General features: G+C 32.3%; 1 protein-coding gene across 1 annotated transcript; it reads right to left on the bottom strand.

The window, feature by feature from the left end:
* Positions 1-2,876: 2,876 nt before the first annotated feature.
* Positions 2,877-20,307, bottom strand: LOC110646186 (probable sphingolipid transporter spinster homolog 2). The gene is made up of 16 exons (XM_021799546.2): positions 20,027-20,307; positions 19,696-19,827; positions 19,393-19,494; positions 18,463-18,567; positions 18,270-18,345; positions 18,071-18,145; positions 17,784-17,886; positions 17,621-17,686; positions 10,172-10,220; positions 8,648-8,745; positions 7,863-7,939; positions 7,607-7,720; positions 7,210-7,329; positions 5,997-6,125; positions 5,468-5,546; positions 2,877-3,261 (listed from the first exon to the last, which is right to left on the bottom strand). The coding sequence occupies exons 1-16, from the start codon at positions 20,083-20,085 to the stop codon at positions 3,134-3,136; spliced, it is 1,512 nt and encodes a 503-aa protein (XP_021655238.1). The 5' UTR covers positions 20,086-20,307; the 3' UTR covers positions 2,877-3,133.
* Between the last annotated feature and the right edge of the window lie 1,695 nt (positions 20,308-22,002).

Raw genomic sequence — 22,002 nt, 5'->3', positions numbered from 1 at the left:
AAAATAAATCTTAACCTTATATTATTATTTTAAATCCCATCCAATCCCTTTTCACTTTAAACTTATAAATTTCAAAATTTGAAATTTCACATTTAAAATTCTTAATTTTAAATTAAAGTTATGAATTCAAATAGAGATTTAGACTCAATTTATTCCGTAAAAAATAATTTTTATATAAAAAATATTTTTCATAAAAATTATTTTTAAAATAATTTTTGTTATTCAGTTACAATTTTAATCTAATAGTGTGTGTATATATATATATATATATAATTATCAAAGAGAAAGTTATTTTTTTAAATATGATTTAATTTATTTTTAATTAGAAAAATATTTTTTATTTATTTAATTTTTTAATATTATAAATATAAAAAATATTTTACTAATAAATATTTTGCTAAAAATAAATAGAGTTATGTAAATTCAGAAATATATATATATATATATATATATATAATTGGAAGGGAACAGAATGTTATGTATGATTAGACAAGATCCATTGGGTATACTCTGTAGTTGACATGGATAGATGAGATGACATGGATGGATGAGAAAATTTCACATGAAAGATGTAAAGAGGGCACATGCTTCAACTACAATATATGACAAACATAGCATCTGGTTGGACACCTTCCAACTGTACACACAAATAAGACAGATGGCTACACATTATTTTCCATCCATTCACGTGCTTATACAATATTTCTTATAATATATATATTCAAAAAAAGAAAAAATTGATCTATATTTACGTGATACAATAGATTCTCATATTGTGTGAGATTTTTAGTCTTAAATTTATCTCATATCGATGAGATTATTTTAGACGTGTATATAAATATTACAAAAGCACCGTCCAGTCAGTAATTACCTAAATTTATATGCTTATACAATAAATCTTATACTATATATATATTAAAAAAAATGTCAAGCCATTTTAGTTTTAGAAACAGATTAATTGCGGTTTAAATTTATTTTTTTAAAACCATTATTTAAATATTAAAAATTATTTTATTATTTTAAATTTTTATAAATAAAAAACAATTAATTTAACTAAAAAAATAATTTTACAACTGCTGAAGCAAACCAACCCGGGCAGAATTCCTGAATTTTTTAGATGACGTCCTTAAGGAGAAGAGCAGAAGGTCAGAAATCAACTCAACTCAACTCAACTAAGCTTTTATCCCAAAAATTTGGGGTCGGCTATATGGATTCGCTTTTTCCACTCTGAACGATTTTGGGTTAAATCCTCAGAAATGTGTAATGCTTCTACTACTCTCCTCCAAGTCAATTTAGGTCTACCCCTTTTTTTCTTTCTATCCTCTAGCCTAATGTGCTCTACTTGTCTAACTGGAGCCTCCGTATGTCTACGCTTCACATGACCAAACCACCTCAATCTCCCTTCTCTCAACTTATCTTCAATTGGCACCACTCCTACCTTTTCTCTAATACTTTCATTACGGACTTTATCTAGTCTAGTATGACCACTCATCCACCTTAACATTCTCATCTCTGCAACTCTTATCTTAGATGCATACGACTCTTTCAATGCTCAACACTCACTACCATATAACATAGCCAGTCGTATGGTCAGACGGTAAAATTTTCCTTTAATTTATTGGGAATCTTACGATCACATAAAACTCCCGTAGCACGTCTCCACTTCAACCATCCCGCTTTAATCCTATGACTAACATCCTCCTCACATCCCCATCTACTTGAAGGATGAGCCTAGATATTTAAAGTGATTACTTTGGGACAGTGCCACTCCATTCAAACTAACTCCTTCCCTATCACCGCTTGGCCTTCACTGAACTTGCAATACATGTATTCTGTCTTCGTTCTACTTAACTTAAAACCCTTTGACTCTAGAGTACTTCTCCAAAGTTCTAGCTTCCTATTGACTCCTTCTCTTGTCTCATCTATCAAAACAATATCATCCGCAAACATCATGCACCAAGGAATACTCTCTTGTATATGTTTCGTCAGTTCATCTAAAACTAATGTAAAAAGGTAAGGGCTTATGGCTGATCCTTGGTGTAATCCAATTGAGATCGGAAAATCTCTTGTGTCCCCTCCCACTGTGCGCACAATAGTAGTTGCTCCTTCATACATATCTTTCAATACTTGTATGTACCTAATAGATACCCTCTTTTGTTCTAATGCATTCCATAAGACCTCTCTTGGAACACTATCATAAGCCTTCTCCAAATCAATAAAAACCATGTGTAGATCTTTCTTCCCATCTCTATATTTCTCCATCAAGCTTCTAATGAGAAAGATCGCTTCCATAGTTGAACGACCAGGCATGAAACCAAATTGATTGAGAGAGATAGAAGTATCATGACGTAGTCGATGCTCCACAACTCTCTCCCACAACTTCATAGTATGACTCATGAGTTTAATTCCCCTATAGTTTGAGCAACTCTGTATGTCTCCCTTATTTTTAAAAATAGGTACTAAAATACTCTTCCTCCATTCATCAGGCATTTTCTTTGAATTTTTAATCTTATTAAATAATTTAGTTAACCATGCCACTCCCATATCTCCCAAATACTTCCACACTTCAATTGGTATTTCATCGGGTCCACAGGCTTTACCTACTTTCATTCTCTTAAGTGCTTCCTTTACTTCTAAAGATCTAATCCTTCTAGTATAATTTACATTCTTTTCTATTGTTCTATAATCTATATTCACGCTATTTCCATTTTGACTATTATTAAAGAGATCATTAAAATAATTTCTCCATCTTTCTTTAATGTCTTCATCTTTCACCAACACTTTTCCTTCTTTATCAGAAATCAACAGGGAAAATTCTTTTTCTTTTGAAGACATAAACATCCCATATTATGCAAAATTGACAAAACAGATGATGGTAGCACACACAAATCAGTTCACTATCATTAAAGAGACTCAATGGGGTGATCGATTCTTTTGGAATTCCTTTCACTATGAGCAGGATGTACAAAGAACCAATGTTTCTTTCATTTCTCACAATATGTACATAATTGTTAACTACATACAAGTAAACTATAACCTTCGCAGTATATGCGGGATGAAACAAGCATATTTTGTAAACAACGTCAACCTGGAGCTGTAACTGAAGCTGTAGTGTAGGTAGGATTCTGAATATTTATGCTTCATTAAAATTATCTGGCATCTCAGACCTGTCCTCTTCAAGCAATGGCTCCATGCTCGCTTTCGCGGAGACTTGATTTTCCCCATCCTCATTAAACATGTCCACACTCTTCAGAAAAACCCCTGTCCAAGCATATATGAAAAATTTTAAAGATAACAGGGAGATTCACAGTACATGATTGGCGTTGAAGACATTCAGACATGTTAATTCATACCATACACTGTATATTCATGGTTGGTGGCTTGGTCCATTGTGGAAATAGCTTACAGTGACAAAACACCAGAGTGCTTCCTCAATATGCTGAGAAAGCCTCTTTAATTAAGCACATAAAAGATTAATCCAGAGCAAAGACTACATTCAAATCCAACGCTAACCTAATTTAACGCTAACCTAATTTATTCATTAATTTCTTAGTTAAAGAAATAATATAGATGCATGTTCTGTAGAGGTATACTTGTATTCTCCAAGGCACGCTTGTTTGCAGATGATATTGTATTAGTTAATGAAACTAGTGGAGGAGTTGATCATAAGTTGGAGTTGTGAGACTCTTGAGAGCAAGGGTTTTAAGCTAAGTAGAAGTAAGACAGAGCATATGTAGTGTAACATAACTCTCATATAACAAAAGGAGGTGAGGTTCGTTTGTATAGAGTTTTGTAATAAAATGCAATATCAATATCATATAGAAGAATGGAGTTTTAGATGAAGATATAACTCATAGAATCAATACAGGATGGATGAAATAGAAGAGTGCAACAAGTGTATTACGTGATGGGAAGATCCCTAACAAGTGAAAGGTAAGTTCTATAGGACTGTCAAACCAACTATGTTGTAGCGAGATAATGTTGGGCATATATGGTTAAACATACTTACAAGATGAGTGTGACAAAAATTCGGATGTTAAGATGAATGTCTAGTAAAATGATAATAGACAAGATTAAGGAGGACCAAATCTGCCAGAGAATGCATGTAGCACATATTGGAGATAAAATGAGAGAGGTTCATTTTAGATGAATTGGTCATGTCAAATGCAGATAATCAAATGTCTACAAAAATATGATGAGTTAATAGAGAAATGAGTGAGAAGGAAAAATGAGAGGCTTAAGATGAAGTTGAGGGACACAGTATCAAAAGATGTACAAGTTTTGGATATTGATGCATACCTAATGTTTAACACAGTTGGATGGCGAAAAAAAATCCATACCCCTACTAGGTTAAGATTAAGACTTAGTAGTAGTTGTTGTTGTTATTACCTCAAAATTGTCTATTGTAGCAAATGTCATATCAAAAAGACGTATAAAACAAATAATTCTCTATGCGTTTGTTGGACATCTCCATTTCTCTCTCCCCTATGTTTTTTCCACAAAACTCCAATCCAGCAAACTCCAATTCATCAACCTTACCTCAAATTCAATCAACAAAGTAATCAGCAAGCCTAAAGAAATACAACCAAAATCAACAAGCTTAGTCTATTGATCATTAAATAACCCACAAGCAACAAATTCAGCCAAATTGAACAAGTGTAGTCTATTTAAAACCTAATCAAAAAGAAATCCAAAGAACAAAATAACAAACAACCAATTGGAGCAACAAACCCAACGAGAAATAAGAAGGGGAAGTGGCAATTGAACCTGTCCACCATTTTTGGTTTCCCCAACACCATCCAAGCCAATTAGACCATCTTCCACCTTTTCTGGTCATCAATGAACCTCTCCCAGTTGTTTGATTTCATTAGGAATTTGAAGGAGAATTAAATTAAAGTTGGAGTTTGAACTTGCGACATTTGATTTGAGCAATACAAGGCTTGTTTTTGCGTGTAAAGGCTATCATTGAGTACAATGGCACTTTAGTCAATTATTTGTGTGTGTGTGTGTTTTAAAATGAGATTATTCAGTCAATTCCTTAATCCTTGTGCAAAAACCTTAAAAAACAAGTGAAATGAGATGGATGGGGTATTATTATTATTATTATTTTAATTTTCCATGTCAGCCTCTAGTCATTGAACTGCAAGGTCCAGTTTACACTTGGGCATTCTTCATTGCTAATTTCACCAGAATTTGACTGGATAATTTAGTTGTGGTGATTTCAAAAGTTTATTAGGTGAATTGTTAAAATTATAGGCATAGATTTTTGAAACAAAGAATTATTATAGCTAAAAATGGAATAAAATATAGAAAAACCAACAACATATATGCAACTTATGAATTTCATCAAGTTTCTACTTGCAATTAATTCAACTATGGAAAGTGAAAAGAGACTGATTTTCTATTGACGTTAATGGGCTTTCAAAAATATGGGAGAATAGTACATCGCTAATTATCTGATAGTTACCTATAAACCATATTGCAGCGGCAAGAAACAGCACAGCTGTTAGAATAAGTGCTGTTTCCCTCCAATTGTTGATGTTATCCTGTAAATGGAATATGGAAAATATTAGAGATATGGCGACAAAATATTGAAAAACGAAAAAAAAAAAAAAAAGATAAAAGAAAAAAGATAACCTGTGGAGGCTATGTTGGTAAACAAAAATAAAACATGGGCTACAAATGATATCTTGGCATAAGATCCTATTACCTTAAAGCAAAAACTTCCTAAGTTGAACAATAAATCAATGGTACTTTACCTTACCTAGAAGTAGCCATTAATAATCTTGCAAAAAGAATGATAGGGAATTATTTATTCATTTTAAAAAAGCAAAAGGTCTATAAGTCATATTATTAAAATTAGAACATCAACAAGAAACAATTGGTGCATCCATTTGTGATATACTCCTTACATTATTTATGCATGCGAAATCAACACATCATAAAATACTTTTTGCTGCTTCAAAAATATGGTTGAATTGGATTCCAAAGCACACCTGTAGGACCCCAACAAGTGGGGAAGAAGGTACATCACCAAATATGTGGATTGATACAGTTGAGATAGCCATAGATAAGGGTCTCAAACCAGGTTTGACACAATGCAGACACACAAAATTAACTGGAGCCTGCAAAAGAAACATCATCCTATTGACAACATATCTGTGTAGTAAAAAAAGCAACTGTATGGTACACAAACAACTTCTCCAATTCCACTAAGCAATTTGGATATTTGCCACAAAATAGAAAGCCAGCAGTTGCAACATAGAACTGAGATAATCACAATAAAAAGTAGTTAAGCAAAAGCCTCTCCCTCAGGGATAAAGAATGTTGCACAATAAAAGAAAAATAGGAAGGAAACATGTACAACTCAACTCAACTCAACTCAACTAAGCCTTTATCCCAAAAATTTGAGGTCGGCTATATGGATTCGCTTTCTTCACTGTAAACGATTTTGGGTTAAATCCTTAGAAATGTGTAATGAAGGAAACATGTGCCAAACATAAATATAAATGAAACCAGAACATATTGGAGCACATCAAGCCACAAGGGTGCCATTCCATGGAGATCATAAGACCCAAGAGAATGAAGTCAGTTTATGAAAACTAATTAACACTATAACACATGATATAACATGACAAGTTGAAGTTCAATCATTTAAAATTTAAAAAAAAGTAAAAAAAAGAATAATGCCAAAATGAAAACCCACAGCATAAGCTTCTCTGTTTGAGCAACAATGAGGACAATGAAGACATCAGATTCATTGCACACTGAAATATTAAAGTCAATGTTCACAAATAGTGGAACATTGGAATAACATAGATAGCATTCTCCATTAGCAATAGCAATAACAATGTACTGAGGTCTTGTCCAAGAAAGCATGTAATAGAACAAACATGTTGCCATTTATGAAATTCAATTTCCCATGCATTGGTAGAATATCATCATGTGTTAATTATCTAGGAGAAGCATGGTTGTTATGGTTTATATTGACAACCTATATCATCAAATCAACCACAGGATATATTTTAATTCTTTTGATGGGAATGAAATGCATTATATGTCAATAAATAACCTTTGAAGGTTCATAAACAAAATAACAAATAAGTAAAGCCATCTACGCAAACACAAGAAGACATTTTTTTTTTTTGAACTGAACATTGTTACTTGAAATACTGATTTTCAACCCCAATCATAGGATTAGCATATTACCTGAGTAGCAAAGACAAGTAGTTCACCTACAGAAAACAGGACTATGAAACCAAACAAGCTCCTTAGACAGAATGCACTGAAGCAAAAGATTGCACCCAGAAATGTTGCTCCAGATAGAAGCTGTAATAGAAAGAGAGACAACCTTGTAGTACAATACACTAAAAAAGCGGCGCAATTGAATTTTCAAATTAATCAACTGTTTAAATAATTTATATGAAAGAGATATAGTAGGCCTCTTAACTTTATATGTAAACCTATAGATCTGCTGATTTTTTTTGTCGGAGTTATTGTTATAGTATTATGTCTTTTTTTCAAATTTAAATAATCAGAACTAAATGCTTAGATCAAATCCTTTATTTCATTCCCATTCAAACGTAACATGTCTAAAATAACTCACCTTAAAAGCATTAGAGATTGTAGCATTCATGCGATCAAGTATGAAGCCTCCGGCTAAAGTTCCCAAAATTCCACAAACAATTGTAATCCCTCCAAACATCATGTCTGCATTACTCTATCAAAAGCCTCAAAACTAAATGATTACATCACCAACACCACAACAGCCAATTAAACTAAGCAATTGATGGGCCCCTATCGGAAGGGGGAAAATCATCAAATGAAAATAAGGCAAAACGAGAATTAGTAGTTAACAATACCATATGATAAATATTATAACCAGCTTTTGGTCCCCAGTATGAGTATGCTCCAATAACAAAGTTGTACGATATATAACCTGGCAACTAAGAAACAAATAAGTAACCTGAAAGTAACCACTACAAATCACATATTCATTCCATGGTAAGAATTCCAATGAAAACATAACCATGAAAACTGAAGCAAGGCATTGGATAAATTAGGGGTGAGCATTTGGTTCAAACCGAATAGAACCAAACTGAATCGAATTAAATTATGAAAACTGAATTACATATTTTAGAAACCGAACCGAGCCGAACCGAAATAGATGAAAAACTGAATCAAACCGAACCACTCTATTTCGGTTCGATTCGGTTCAAACCGATCGGTTTTGATTTTTAATTGATTTTTTAATTTAGACTTGATTTTCAAGTTATTTGGTCTAATTTTGATTTTAATTTGAATCTAATAACCATTAATCAATAAAATTAAACAATTTATATATAAAAAATTAAATAAAATTCATAAATTTCCCATAAAAATAAATCAATTCAAAAATCAATTCGATTCAATCTGGTTCGATTTGAATATATAAAATTACTATTCGGTTCGGTTTCGGTTCAACCAATTTTTTCCCTTCAAAACCGAACCGAAATAACCAAAATTTTTATAATATAAAACCGAACCGATTGAACCGAATTGATTTGTTTCGGTTCGATTTTTCGATTTGAACCGAAATCTGCTCACCCTAGGATAAATATTAAGTTAAGAAAGAACAAGCAAAAACAACAAGAAAAAGAGCAAGCACCTAGAACATTTACAACATAAACTCTGTCAAGCAACAGCACTTCAATATCCTTTGAAACTTGTGATAACTGCTGTAAAATTTTAGCTTTGCCCTTCAACCTGCCATTTAAAATAAAGTGACAATCAAGAATAGCAAAATGATTGATGTTGGCTATTTGGGTTTAATGATGCATTATCCCATTTTGTATTGAGCATGCATTGAAAATATAGTTTAAAGGTGATCCATCTTCAACAAATTACTGGAAAAACAAAACACCACAAAAGCACTCTAGCACGGGTGAGGGAACTAAGTTGGCCACTCTGCCTTGCCATCAATCCATGACATGTGTTTGACTTGTAAAGAAAAGATTTCGCGTTTGTATTCTTTGAAATTTTAACATATCGACATATAAAAGGCAACATGTTTTGCACCAACTCAGCATGCACAATACTTGCCTCTCATCCTCACTTAGCCTGCTGTGCATCATTCAGTTATGATCTACAGAACAAGGTATTGAAAGTACAATATTTTTTTTTGGACACTCTACACATTAACTAGCTATTAATTATAATCCCTTGGATCAAATTCGGATAAATTGCACCAATCATCCCTCAACTTATGTGGTTATTTCATTTCAGTCACTTAACTTTAATTTGTTAAAATAAAATCTCTCAACTTTAGTTTTGTTTCAGAAAAAGTCCTCCTGACCTGCAACAGCAGGTTTCCAGGTTAAAAAGAATATTCTCCTCTTTCCTTCTTTTTCTCTTTCTTATTTTTATGATTAAATCAATTAATAATTATTATCAACAAAATTATTTTATTTTAACTAAATTTATTAATAAACTTATTAATTATATATATGTTTTTTTATTATTAATTAAAATTTAATTTGTAACAACGTGGAAGAATAGTAATAGAGTAGTAACAAGTTTTAAATTTTAAAATAATATTTTAGTGATATATGATATTTTATCACTATTTTATTTTTTATATAAAAAATAAAAAAATAATAAACAATAAATAATAATTTATAAAATATTTTGATTAAATATTAATTTAGTGCTTGTTAAGGAAAAAAAAAAAGAAAATGAATCTAGATACCTGCTATTGCAGATTAAAGGAACTTTTTCTAAAACAAAACTAAAGTTGAAGGATTTTATTTTAACAAATTGAAGTTGAGTGACTGAAATGAAACAACTACCCAAGTTGAGGAACAGCCGGTGGAATTTACCCAATCAAATTCATTTTTTGATATGGCAGCTGGTTTGAGACAGGTTCCTTGAGTGAGTGACAGAGTGAGATATCTCTACAGTAATTTGAATTCAAAAGCTTCTCACCAAAAGTTAATATCCCCAGCAAGAAAAAAACAAGTAATCAGTTCCTTTGGTATAGAATTTCCTTTCTTTGCTATGCAGCTTTTTAATTTATTTGAATTTGGTTTTTTTTTTTCCTTCACACAGTTTTCAATTTAAATTAAAAGTTCACTCATTATACAAAAACTGATAATGAATTACTGATATTCAACAGAAAACAAGAGCCACTCACTTTGAGCCTTTAACAGATGCTTGACTATTGATACCTTCATTATCATCCTCTGCAACGAGAAAATTATTGTTTAGAAAGAAAAAGGAGAGCCCTTGCAATCAAGGGATGAACAAAGAAAGGCCAATAACAAAAGAAAGAAGATTGCATCAATTACTCACAGAATCAAGAAAAAAAGATTTAGGTCTAATAAAATCAGCTAGTTTCATTGACAAATGGAAGTCACAATTTACAATTTCCAACAAGAAGGGAATTCAGCAGCAGTGTCACTACAAAATGAATATGTCCTCGCACAAAGATAACTAGCAAAACTGATTTTGTCCTACTGCATGTAGGCAACATGATATATCACTCAGCTACATTTATTTTAAGGTATTACGACCACAAAGTCTCTTCCATCTAAGTCCAAACTACTACAGTGATAATTGAATTTCTCTGGGCAAAAATAATGAGACCCAAAATAAATAAATCAAGTCCATTCCATGAATCAAAGATTTATTGATTGTTCCAGTTCAGCATGCTTGAAAAACATGGCTCTGCTGCCACGTGAACATCTTAAAAGAAATAGGCTCACAAAGTTTAAAGAAACATGACCATTGTCACAGCGCAGTCATTACAGCAGCCATTTTCTGCACATTAACCACATATAAATAGACTCAACTCACTAAGCCTTAATCCCGAACAAGTTGGGGTCCGCTACATAGATCTGTTTACTTTATTCCACCCACTTTAGGGCTATATCTTCAGAAAGATCTAGAGCCCGCTTTAAGTAAAATAGTAAGCTAAAATATAATAGATTATGTCAAGTCCCAAAAGTAACTTCATCATGCAATAAATAACGCCTAAATGACTAAAAAATCCAGCCATAGCTCACATTTTCGATTGTAGCCAAAACTTTTAATTTTTTCGATTTGATCTTTCAACCTTCGACATTTGTTTCAATTTTAGCAACTAAGTTATTGATAGGTGAAAATAAATGAAATTATTAACATAGCTTTGATGATTTGGAAAAAAAAAAAATTATATTTCATTAATGAGCTTCATACCAAAAACAAAAATTATGAACTGAAAAATCCAATTTAACTTAAGCAATTTTGGGTAGAGATGACCCAATCGCTAAAATAGAAAATAATGTCAAAGTTTGAGGATCAAATTTACAAAATTAAAAGTTTTAGATAAAATTGAAATTCCAAGCAAAGATTTGGGTTTTTTTTTTATCATTTGGCCAATAAATAAAGAAGTGTTCAACTTGGATTGTAAGAAACCTTCATTTAAAATTCTTACAAGTAGTATGATGTTCTCTTTTAGTAAAATGTTAATGGACAAAGTACATCTAATTCTGTGGCATAATTTCTGCCAAGCATACTCCCAATGTAACCTATCTTCCAGATTCAAGTGCCCAAAGAAATTAACCTTAATATAGTTTTGCCACCTGATTTTTTGATGGTGACTCTTTGAATAAATTTTCCCCCATTTTTCACGTAAATGATCTACATATCAACACCAAGAGGATGCCAATCCACAATGCCACATATAAAACTGATCTCATATGAATGATAAGCAATCTATAAAATAAAACAAGTATTTAACCACAAAAATAAGTCCAGAATAGGACTCTTAGGAGACGTGAGTTCAGAGCGATGCAAAAGGATTTATTTCATTGGGGTCTCAGTGAAGTACAAAAGGTAATCAAATGGCTCCACTAGAAGCATGAATAAAATCACAAAGAAATGAAAGCTAAAAGGAAGTGAATAAAACTTAACAAGTTGCAGCAATTAAGTTTTGAGTGTCCATTCATGATTCATGCATACTTTTAATTTTATATTAACACAAATGTTAGAATCCCTTAATTAGTATAAATCCCTTAATTAGTGTAAATTAGCTGTAAATTAGAATATAATTAGAAATCATTGTATTTATTAATTTCCTATTTAGTCCTAGTCTTTATATATAAATTAAAATTCTTGTAAATCATTTTTGTATGAAGAAATATAAAAGAAATTCTTTAAATTCTATGTCTTCTACATGGTATCAGAGCTGTGCCAAAATTTTTTGGCCTTAACAATGTAGTTCTGGATAGTTTTTTTTTTTTTTTTTTTGTGGGTCAAGCTTCTACGTCATTCTAGGAAGGGAGGTAATTGTCACCCCCCACCTGAGGAGGAAGGACACCAGCTGATCGGCCTACGCCCGGAGTCCCGCCGCCGTTCAGTGAAGTGCGTGAGCTCACATGCCTCTAGAAGCCTTGCGTCATTCTTCACGCGCCGGCGCATGCACTCTTTTCCTGATAATTTCTCCGGCCGTGCCTCTTGCCGACGACCTTCCCTGTCTGGCGCGCCTCTAACCAACGTGTTTCCACACCTGATTTGCGCATTTATTTTTTTGATACCTTCTGTTGTCCAGTTTCTTGCTTTCTGCCTCAATACCTATTCCTTTAATTGAAAAATGACCGATGAAAAGAAGTAATCCTCTGAAACAAAGGCTGAATTTGTCGGTGATAATCCCTCTTTACAAATTAGTCCTATAAAGTTGGATGGAACTAATTATTTGGCATGGTCTAGATCCTATATACTGTTCATTCAGGTTAGAGGACTGCAAGGGTATATCATTGGAGATAAAAAAAAAGCCAGAAAGTGCTAGTTCTACCTACAATCAGTGGGAGTCGGAGAACTCTTTTGTTATGTGATGGCTCATCAATTTTATGCAACCTTATATAGCTCGTGGGTATTTACTATTAGACAGTACAGCTACCATTTGGAGTGTTGTTTCTCAGACTGTTTCTCAAGTTGGGAATGATGCACAAGTTTATAAGCTTAGAAACAAGGTTCATGGAATGAAACAAGGTGAGTTGACTGTTACTCAGTATTATGCAGATTTGAGTGGTCTATGGCAAGAGTTGGATTTCTATAAGGACTTTTAGGCTTCATGTCCAGCTGATGCAGTTAAGTTCCATAAATTGATTGAGAAGGATCCTTTGCCCACCTTAAGGCAGATATATTCTTATGTTCAGCAGGAGGAGAGCAGAAGGAGTATCATGATCAATTCTACAACTGTTGATAAGGCTGGACTGACTGCTAACTCCTTACGAAAACAGTCACATGATCCATCAGATAAGGATCACTTGCATTGTGACTACTATAGAAAATCCCGGCACACCAAAGAACAATAATGGAAGCTGCATGACTGTCCAAATAAAGGGTGTAGAGAAAAAAGGAAGGGCTCTGCTAAACCACAAGCAAATATATCTGAAGCTGTGAGTGTTTCTGAAGATACTGCTATCACTGGGATATTTTCCAATGAAGAAATACAGACTCTAAAGCGATTCCTGTCACAGCTTGAATCACAATCCACTACAGTTGCCTCTTCTAACTTCGTCAACTCAGGTAATGCTTTTTTGTCAATCATAATAATTTATTTTGAGTTATAGATTCTAAAGCAAACAAACATATGACAGGCTCTTCGAATAAATTCATATCCTATTCTCCATGTTCAGGCAAAGAAAAACTACGCACTGCGGATGGATCCTTATCTAAAGTTTCTAGAACAGGTTTTGTTAAATGCACTCTTACTATAAGTCTTAGTTCTGTCTTACATGTGCCTAGTTTGCCTATTAATCTGCCATCTGTCAGTTCTATCACAAAAGCTCTCAACTGCAAAATTGAATTTTTTCCCACTCACCGTGTATTTTAGGAATTGATAACAGGGAGAACGATTGGCAGTAGTAGACTGCAAGATGGGCTATATTTATTGAATGATTGTGTTGATCAGGCCATGTTGGGACAGTCCATGGGTGTTGAGGAAGAAATTATCCAGTGACATAGGAGACTTAGACATCCTTCATTTATTGTTTTAGAGAAACTTTATCATCCTTTGTTTAAGCAATGCAAAACTAAATTGTTAGTATGTGATGCTTGTGAGTTTGTCAAACATACTAGACAATCTTATCCTGCAATAAATAATAAGGCTTCAGTTCCTTTTATGATTATCCATTCTGATGTGAGGGGGCCTACTCAAACTGTATCTTTATCGGGTTATAGATGGTTTGTGACCTTTATTGATTGTTGCAGTAGGTTAACTTGGGTATATCTGATGAAAGGGAAAAATGAAGTATATTCATCTTTTCAACAGTATCACGAAATAATTAGCACTCAGTTTGATGCTCATGTTAAAATGCTGAGAACTCATAATGGCACAGAGTATATGAATAGAGTTTTCCATGAATATTTGAAGTCACATGGAATTTTGCATCAGACTAGTTGTGTTAACACTAGTGCTCAAAATGGAATGTCTGACAGAAAAAATAGACACTTACTTGAGGTTGCTAGGTCTCTTATGTTTACAATGAATATTCCCAAACCTTACTGGGGGATGCTATTCTTTCTGCTGCATATCTTATTAACAGGATACTACTCCAGACTTTAGAATTTAAGAGTTCTTTAGAGGTTTTGTAATGTAAAAATTCATACACTGTTTCTTCAAAAGCATAGTTATTAAAGGCTCAAAGCGCACTAAGGCGCTGAAGAGTCCTGGAGCCTAGGCGCAAGGCGCACACCTTAGTGAGGTGAGGCGCAAAGTAAAAGATTTAAAAAATCCATAAAAGTAAAATAAATGTGGTACTTTTCCTTTTTTTTTTCTTTGGCATATATCTTGAATTGGGTTTGCTGGTTTTAGTTTAAATGATAGTCTTTTTTGCCAATAAAAGTGCTCGCTAAAGATGGAAATAAATAAGGCATGCCTTTCTAGAACCTTGTGCCCAGAACAAAGGCGCACACTTAGACGCATAAGGCGCTAGAGTTCGAGCTTGGTGAGCCTTGAGCCTGAGGCACGCCTTTAATAACTATATCCAAAGGTCTTTAGTTGTGTTTGCTTTGTTCACCAGCCTAATAGGAGGATGTTAGAACCTCGAGCCCTAAAGTGTGTCTTTATTGGTTATTTCAGTACTCAGAAGGGGTATAGGTGTTACCACCCTCCTACACGAAAATATTTTGTGAGCATGGATGTTACCTTTAGAGAATTTGAATCTTATTTCCATCCACCTCTTCAGGGGAGGTATAGGAAGGAAGAAGATGTGTCTTTCCCTTCTTCTTTGTCTTCCCCCAACTTTCAATTTCAAAGGGAAAATATGAGTTTAAAGCCTGTACCTAATAATGATACTTAGGGGGAGTCACCTAAATCTCGAGGGAGATTAAATAGATCAGATTTGAGAATCTATACTTGGCGGAACAACACAGATATAGCCATCGGGCAGGAGACTGCTGATCAATCGGAATCTCTAGATTCAATTCCTGAACATCCTGAGGTATGTGATGAGTCTCCTTTGGTTCCTGAGGAGTCTAATTTTAATTCTCAGTCTACTTTTCCTTCTTCTAATAATGATCTTGATATTCCTATTGCTCTCAGAAAATGTGTTAGAACCTGTACTAAACATCCTATCTCTAACTTCATTTCCTATGATTCTTTGTCTTCATTCTATAGAGCCTTTCTATTGTCTGTTTCCTCTGTTTCTATCCCACAAGATTGGAAGAAAGCATGTCTTGATCCAAAATTAAAGGCAGCCACGGTGGAGGAGATGAAAGCTCTGGCAAAGAATAAGACATGGAAACTTGTTATTCTTCCACTGGGAAAAAAACCAGTTGGATGTAAGCGGGTGTTCACTGTGAAACATAGAGCAGATGATTCAATTGAAAGGTATAAGGCTAGGCTGGTAGCAAAAAGCTTCACACAGACGTATGGGGTAGATTACCAAGAAACCTTTGCTCCTATTGCTAAAATGAATACCATCAGAATTTTACTATCATGTGCAGTAAATCTTGAGTGGGATTTGCAACAGTTTGATGTGAAAAATGTCTTTTTACATGGTGATTAGGAAGAAGAAGTGTATATGGAAATTCCTCCAGAATTTGAGGATAAGAAGACCAAAGGAAAAGTTTATAGATTGAAGAAAGCATTGCAGCTTAAAACAATCACCTAGGGCATGGTTTGACAGGTTCAGTAAGGCAATGATTTCCTTTGGATACTGTCAAAGCAATGCTGATCACACCTTATTTATAAAACACTATAAGGGTAAGATCACTCTGCTTATTGTCTATATGGATGATATTACGGTAACTGGTGATGATAGGGAAGAAATGGCTCATCTAAAGGAGCCACTAGCACAGGAGTTTGAAATCAAAGATTTGGGAAGGTTAAAGTACTTTCTTGGAATAGAAGTTGCCAGATCAGATAAAGGAATCTTTATTTCTCAAAGGAAGTACATACTGGATCTGTTGGAGAAAACAGGAATGCTAAGTTGTAAACCAGCAGAGTCTCCCATTGAGGCAAATCACAAATTGTAAGTTAGAGTTGGGGAATCAGTGGATAAAGGGAGATATCAGAGGTTGATTGGCAGACTGATTTATCTTTCGCATACTAGACCAAATATAGCATATGCAGCGGGTCTAGTGAGTTAGTATATGCATGATCCTCGTAAACCTCATTTGGAGACTTTTTTCCGCATCTTGCGATACTTAAATTCTGCACTTGGGAAATGACTTCTTTTCTCAAAGCATGGCCATTTTCAGATTAAGGCCTTTACAGGTATAAATTGGGCTAGATCTCTTGATGATAAGAGATTGACATCTGGTTACTGTACTTTTGTTGGTGGTAATCTAGTCACTTGGAGAAGCAAGAAGCAAAATGTGACAGCTAGATATAATGCAGAGGCTTATGGTTACGAAAGTTGATTGAGAAATTAAATTGTTGGAAGCTAGTGGTTTGTCCTTGTTCTGTGATAACAAAGCTGCCATCAGTATAGTTCACAATCTAGTTCAGCATGATCGGACCAAGCATATAGAGATTGACAGACACTTCATAAAAGAAAAGTTATCAATAGTTCCTTAAGTATCTCTTACGTAGGGTCGAAAGACCAGTTAGCTGACGTGTTCACTAAGGGATTAAGTTGTAAGGAGTTTCATATCCTAGTTTGCAAGTTGGGCATGTGCAACATATATGAACCAACTTGAGGGGAAGTGTTAGAAAACCTTAATTAGTGTAAATCCCTTAATTAGTGTAAATTAGCTATAAATTAGAATATAATTAGGAATCATTGTATTTATTAGTTTCCTATTTAGTCCTAGCCTTTGTATATAATTTATAATTCTTGTAAATCATTTTTGTATGAAAAAATAGAAAAAGAAATTCTCTAAATTCTCTGTCTTCTACAACAAAGTTAAAAAAAAATGGTGGAATCACTTGAAAACTAGCATCCTAACTTAAGTTCCTGCATGTAGGCTACAAAAGTGTTTTTCATATTGCACTCAACAATACAAGATCTATTTTGTAACCCTACAATAGAAGGCAACTAATCTACTGTAAGGCACTTCTCTAAATAAATGAATTACTTTTGTACATAAGATCATATAAGCAAAGGCAAAATATATAATTACAACAACAGAAAATAATGGGAACATGCAGCACCTTCAGTTATAGAAGCAACTGTTTCTATTGATGTCAATACCTCCTTTGATTCAGCAGGAGCAAAACCTATAGTACAATTTCCATTATGAATAAAGCGTTAAAAGACTCTAAAACGGATAAAATCAGTCTTCTAAATTGCAGATGATGAATCAAAACAATGCACCTTTCAGTGTCAAAGGTTTCATGACGAATCCTAGAATAGCAAATGGAAGCATCAGAAATGCTTCTCCCCAAAATGCGTAGCGCCAATTAAAATGGTTTCCAACCTAAATATTGAGAAAATGCAGAAAATGGCATTCACCATAAAATCTAACAGAATAATTGAGAAATAGCTAGACAGAGAAAAAAATTATCTCCTTAACAGAATAAAGATAATTGAAGTTGAAACAAACTGAAAAGAGACTACACTGACAATAATCTGAAAACAACTGGTCCAGCATGTAAACTTACAAATCCACCATAAACATAACCCAATGCAACTCCAGTTGGTATGCACATGTAAAATGTAGCAAGCCAGGCTGTTTTCTGGAACCATAAGAAAGAATGAAGTGATATAGATAGCTTACATATTTAACAAAGACAAAACAGCAAGTTCAGCTTTTGAAAACTTCTTATCTTGTAAGGTGAAAAGATACAAAATAAAACATACCTGAGCAACAGGAGCATTGTCATCTATAAATGGAGCCGCAAGGCTTATGAAAGAAGCCTCACCAACACCAACCAGCCTAAAAGGGCAATATTCATAGTTTCACACTGTAAACAACCATTTATAAGAAAATAGTATATATAGAATTGAAACAAAAAGAATGAACTCTTTTGAAGCACTAGCACTTTACACTTACATTCGGCATATTGCAATAGACCAAAAATCAAATGAACTACCACACCCAGCTGTTGCAAATGTCCAAACGGATAATCCAACTCCAATTAGCCTAAAAGGATTATGACTGCAAGGGCAACAATATATGAAAACTTATAAATCAAATTGGGCAACAAACTGCAAATTGCACCCAAGTACCTATAAATGCATGAAAAAGAAAAGAAAATCAACGTCTGTTTCTACATTGCTTCAATATTAGCATACTAGAAACTATGGTCAGATGCCAGACAAGGTAAAGATTAAAATAGCTTCATGAATCTTGCATGAATTCTGGAAAGAAACATAACAATTACTCTTGCATTTCTAAACATCTATCATGCATTAGAGTAGGGAACCTAAAAACCAAATGTAACAACAATGCTTTCTAATGGTAATAACCCCTTTAAACAGAAGTACATAACAGTAAACTCTACATTCTACCAAGTTCCAATTTTTATTTTATTAAGACTTTCATTGACTCTTAATCTTGAACCATAAAATATATGACTTTCTTGTTACAAATAAAAGAATTTTGTTTTATCAATTTCCATTCAACAATTTAGGTGGTTTGTTTATTATCTCTGTTCATTCTTTCAAATTATATTATTACATGTTTAGGATTTTTTCCTGGAAATTTTGATGACTTGAGTAAAAACTATTATTCAATAGCTAATGATTTATATTTGTTATTGAGAAATTCAAATTTGTAGCTAATATACTACCATGTAACATAGTCTAGCCAAGACAATGTCAATTAAATTTTCCCCTTTAAATGAGAATCCTCTTATTCTAACCACTCAAAAATTAGGTGTGGGATAAAAAATTCATCTTTAGGTTAAAAACTATTCTTATAAAAAATTCAATCATATTTTCATGCACCAAGTATGCAAGTATGCACAACTCAGGTGCTCACCTTTTAGCCAAGGAAGCAAATATTGGAGAAGCCACAAGAAGTCCAACCATAAAAGCAGATGATAGAACACCATCCTGGAAATTGTTCAAGTCGAAATCCCCCCTGCAACCAAAATATATAGCAGGTAATTAATTAAACGAATAAACTTAAAAGATACGTCACTCTTAAACAGCTAGCTAAAAAATTAGAATCTGAGAGTTGCTAATATATGCCAATTTATATAATTCGACAGCTTATGCCCTTCCAGCGATGGCATTGAGTAGACCATGCATAGAAGAGGAAGAAGAATAGAATGAATCTTACTGAATTCCACTACCGGAATTGCAAATTCCCTTTTCATCACAAGTCCTAATACTCCCATTAACTCCATTGCTTGCTATTGCACCACGATCCACATAATTTAACATATTAATCACACAAAAAATCATAAGCAACCTGCAAAAAAAAAAAAAAGAATAAAAACAACAATTAAGGTAAACCAAAGCCAGTACCTGGTCACAACCATCAAGGCACACGAAAAATATCAAAGTACTTCCACAATTAAAAAACTTCTCTTTTAAGTTGGCAGACATGTAAAGAAATCAAAACAAAATAAGCAGAAAACAGGAAGCAAACCCTAAGAATTTGGCAGTACCTTCTGGGAGTGAACCATGAAGGAGTGGGAGGTGAGTGCGTGATCGAGGTCCGAGCCATTACGGAGGAGATTGAGGTTGTTTCCGATTGAACGATTGACTTGGCCTTCTTGCATACAATAATTTAACGTTGAGGACCTTGAATTCTTGAGGTTTTAGCTGAATTAATAAGGCTCCATTTGTCTGGTTTATTACGAAATCATCCTTCGCCCGTCTTTTTTCCCCCTCAACCAAACGTCTGCATTGCTTCTTTTCATTTCTAACGTATTTTTACATCTGATTTTGGGGAATTAGTAACTTGATCCCTTGTTTTTAACTTGTATTATATTTTAGCCCTTAAATTTTAAAAACTAATTATTTAAGTACTAAATTTTACATTATATTATATTTTAATTTTTAAATTTTTTAAAATTAATTATTATCTCTTTAATTTTAATATATGGTACAATTTGGTCTTTATATTTGAATTTTTATAACAATTTTATCTATTAAAAAAAGATTAAATTCTTTTATATATTAAAATTATAAAAATTAAAATATGATATAGTATAAAATTTAAATATTAAATAATTAATTTTTAAAATTTTAAGGATTAAAGTATAATATAATATAAAATTAAAAGATTAAATAATTAATATTTTAAAATTTAGAAACTAAAATATAATACTGGACAAAACTCAAAAATTAAATTATAAATTTTCTTTATTTTATACACTTCATTATAGGGCATCTATAAACCAAGTCAATGTCATTTTATTATCATTAATAATTTTTTACTTTTATTTTTATTAATTTGTTTTTCAGTACAATTGGTAATTTATAATTATATATTCATAATAAATGATCAAAATGAAATTTAAACAAACATTTGAAATTGGACTATTATAAAACTTTATTTTAGTATGAAAGTGAGTATCATGATGGATGAAATTCAAGTTCTAACAGTTAGATAGTCTGATTAGTCTTTAAAAGTGTGTAAAAATTTCAAATTTAAATCTCAATAATTATCAATTACTTCATGCTTCTAATGAAAGTTATTCAAAAGACATGGCTATATCAGTATGGCATTTACTCAATTTATTGAATCTCCTGTGAATAAAAATATAAAATTTTAAGGTGTTATTTAGCATCAGCTTTAAGATAACATTTAGGGGGTGTTTGGTTTACCTGCTGGGTGCAGCTGATAGCTAATAGACACCCAAACAGGTAAATTATGGTGTTTGACAAGTTTAAAAAAATAGAGCTGATAGCTGATGGGCAACTGATATGATACCTATCAGCTGCAGTTTGTATCAGCTCTATTTTTAGAAATGCTTTCATCACCGATAAATGATCTGATTTTATTTTTTATTTTGACCATATTATCCTTTTTTATTTAACTTAAAAATTAATATTATTAATATTTTTATTTTTTTATTTGTAATTTTAATATTTTAATTAATGTATTTTAACTTTGTTAAAATATTTTTTATTAATAACATAAAATATAAAATATTTATTTATATCCAAAAACTTAAAATTAATTATAAATTTTTCTATTAACAATAATAATTATTTTATTATTTTATCTATGTTTTTTAAATTATTTAATTATCTTAAAAAATAATTATTTTCTTATTTCAATAATAAAATAAATGATATAATATAAAAAATTAATAATTATATATTTATTTAAATAATATAATATATTAATTTAATAATTATATATTTAATTTAATAATAAAATAAATAATATAATGTAATAAATTTATAATTTTATATTTATTTAAATAATAAAATAAATTATATGATATATACCCTTATTAGTCATTTCACATATTAAGTAAATATAATTTTATCAAACACTTAATATAAAGCAAATTATCATCACTATCGCTTATCACCTATCACTAACAAGAATACTTATCACCAATGTATCATTGTATTCAACAGTTAATCCAAATAGGCCCTTAATATTTTAACAATAATCAAATCACAA

The sequence above is a fragment of the Hevea brasiliensis genome, chromosome 10 (assembly GCF_030052815.1).
Source record: "Hevea brasiliensis isolate MT/VB/25A 57/8 chromosome 10, ASM3005281v1, whole genome shotgun sequence".
Classification (NCBI taxonomy): domain Eukaryota; kingdom Viridiplantae; phylum Streptophyta; class Magnoliopsida; order Malpighiales; family Euphorbiaceae; genus Hevea; species Hevea brasiliensis.
The sequence above is the reverse complement of the archived record's forward strand: the minus strand, read 5'-3'. Positions and strand labels throughout refer to the sequence as shown.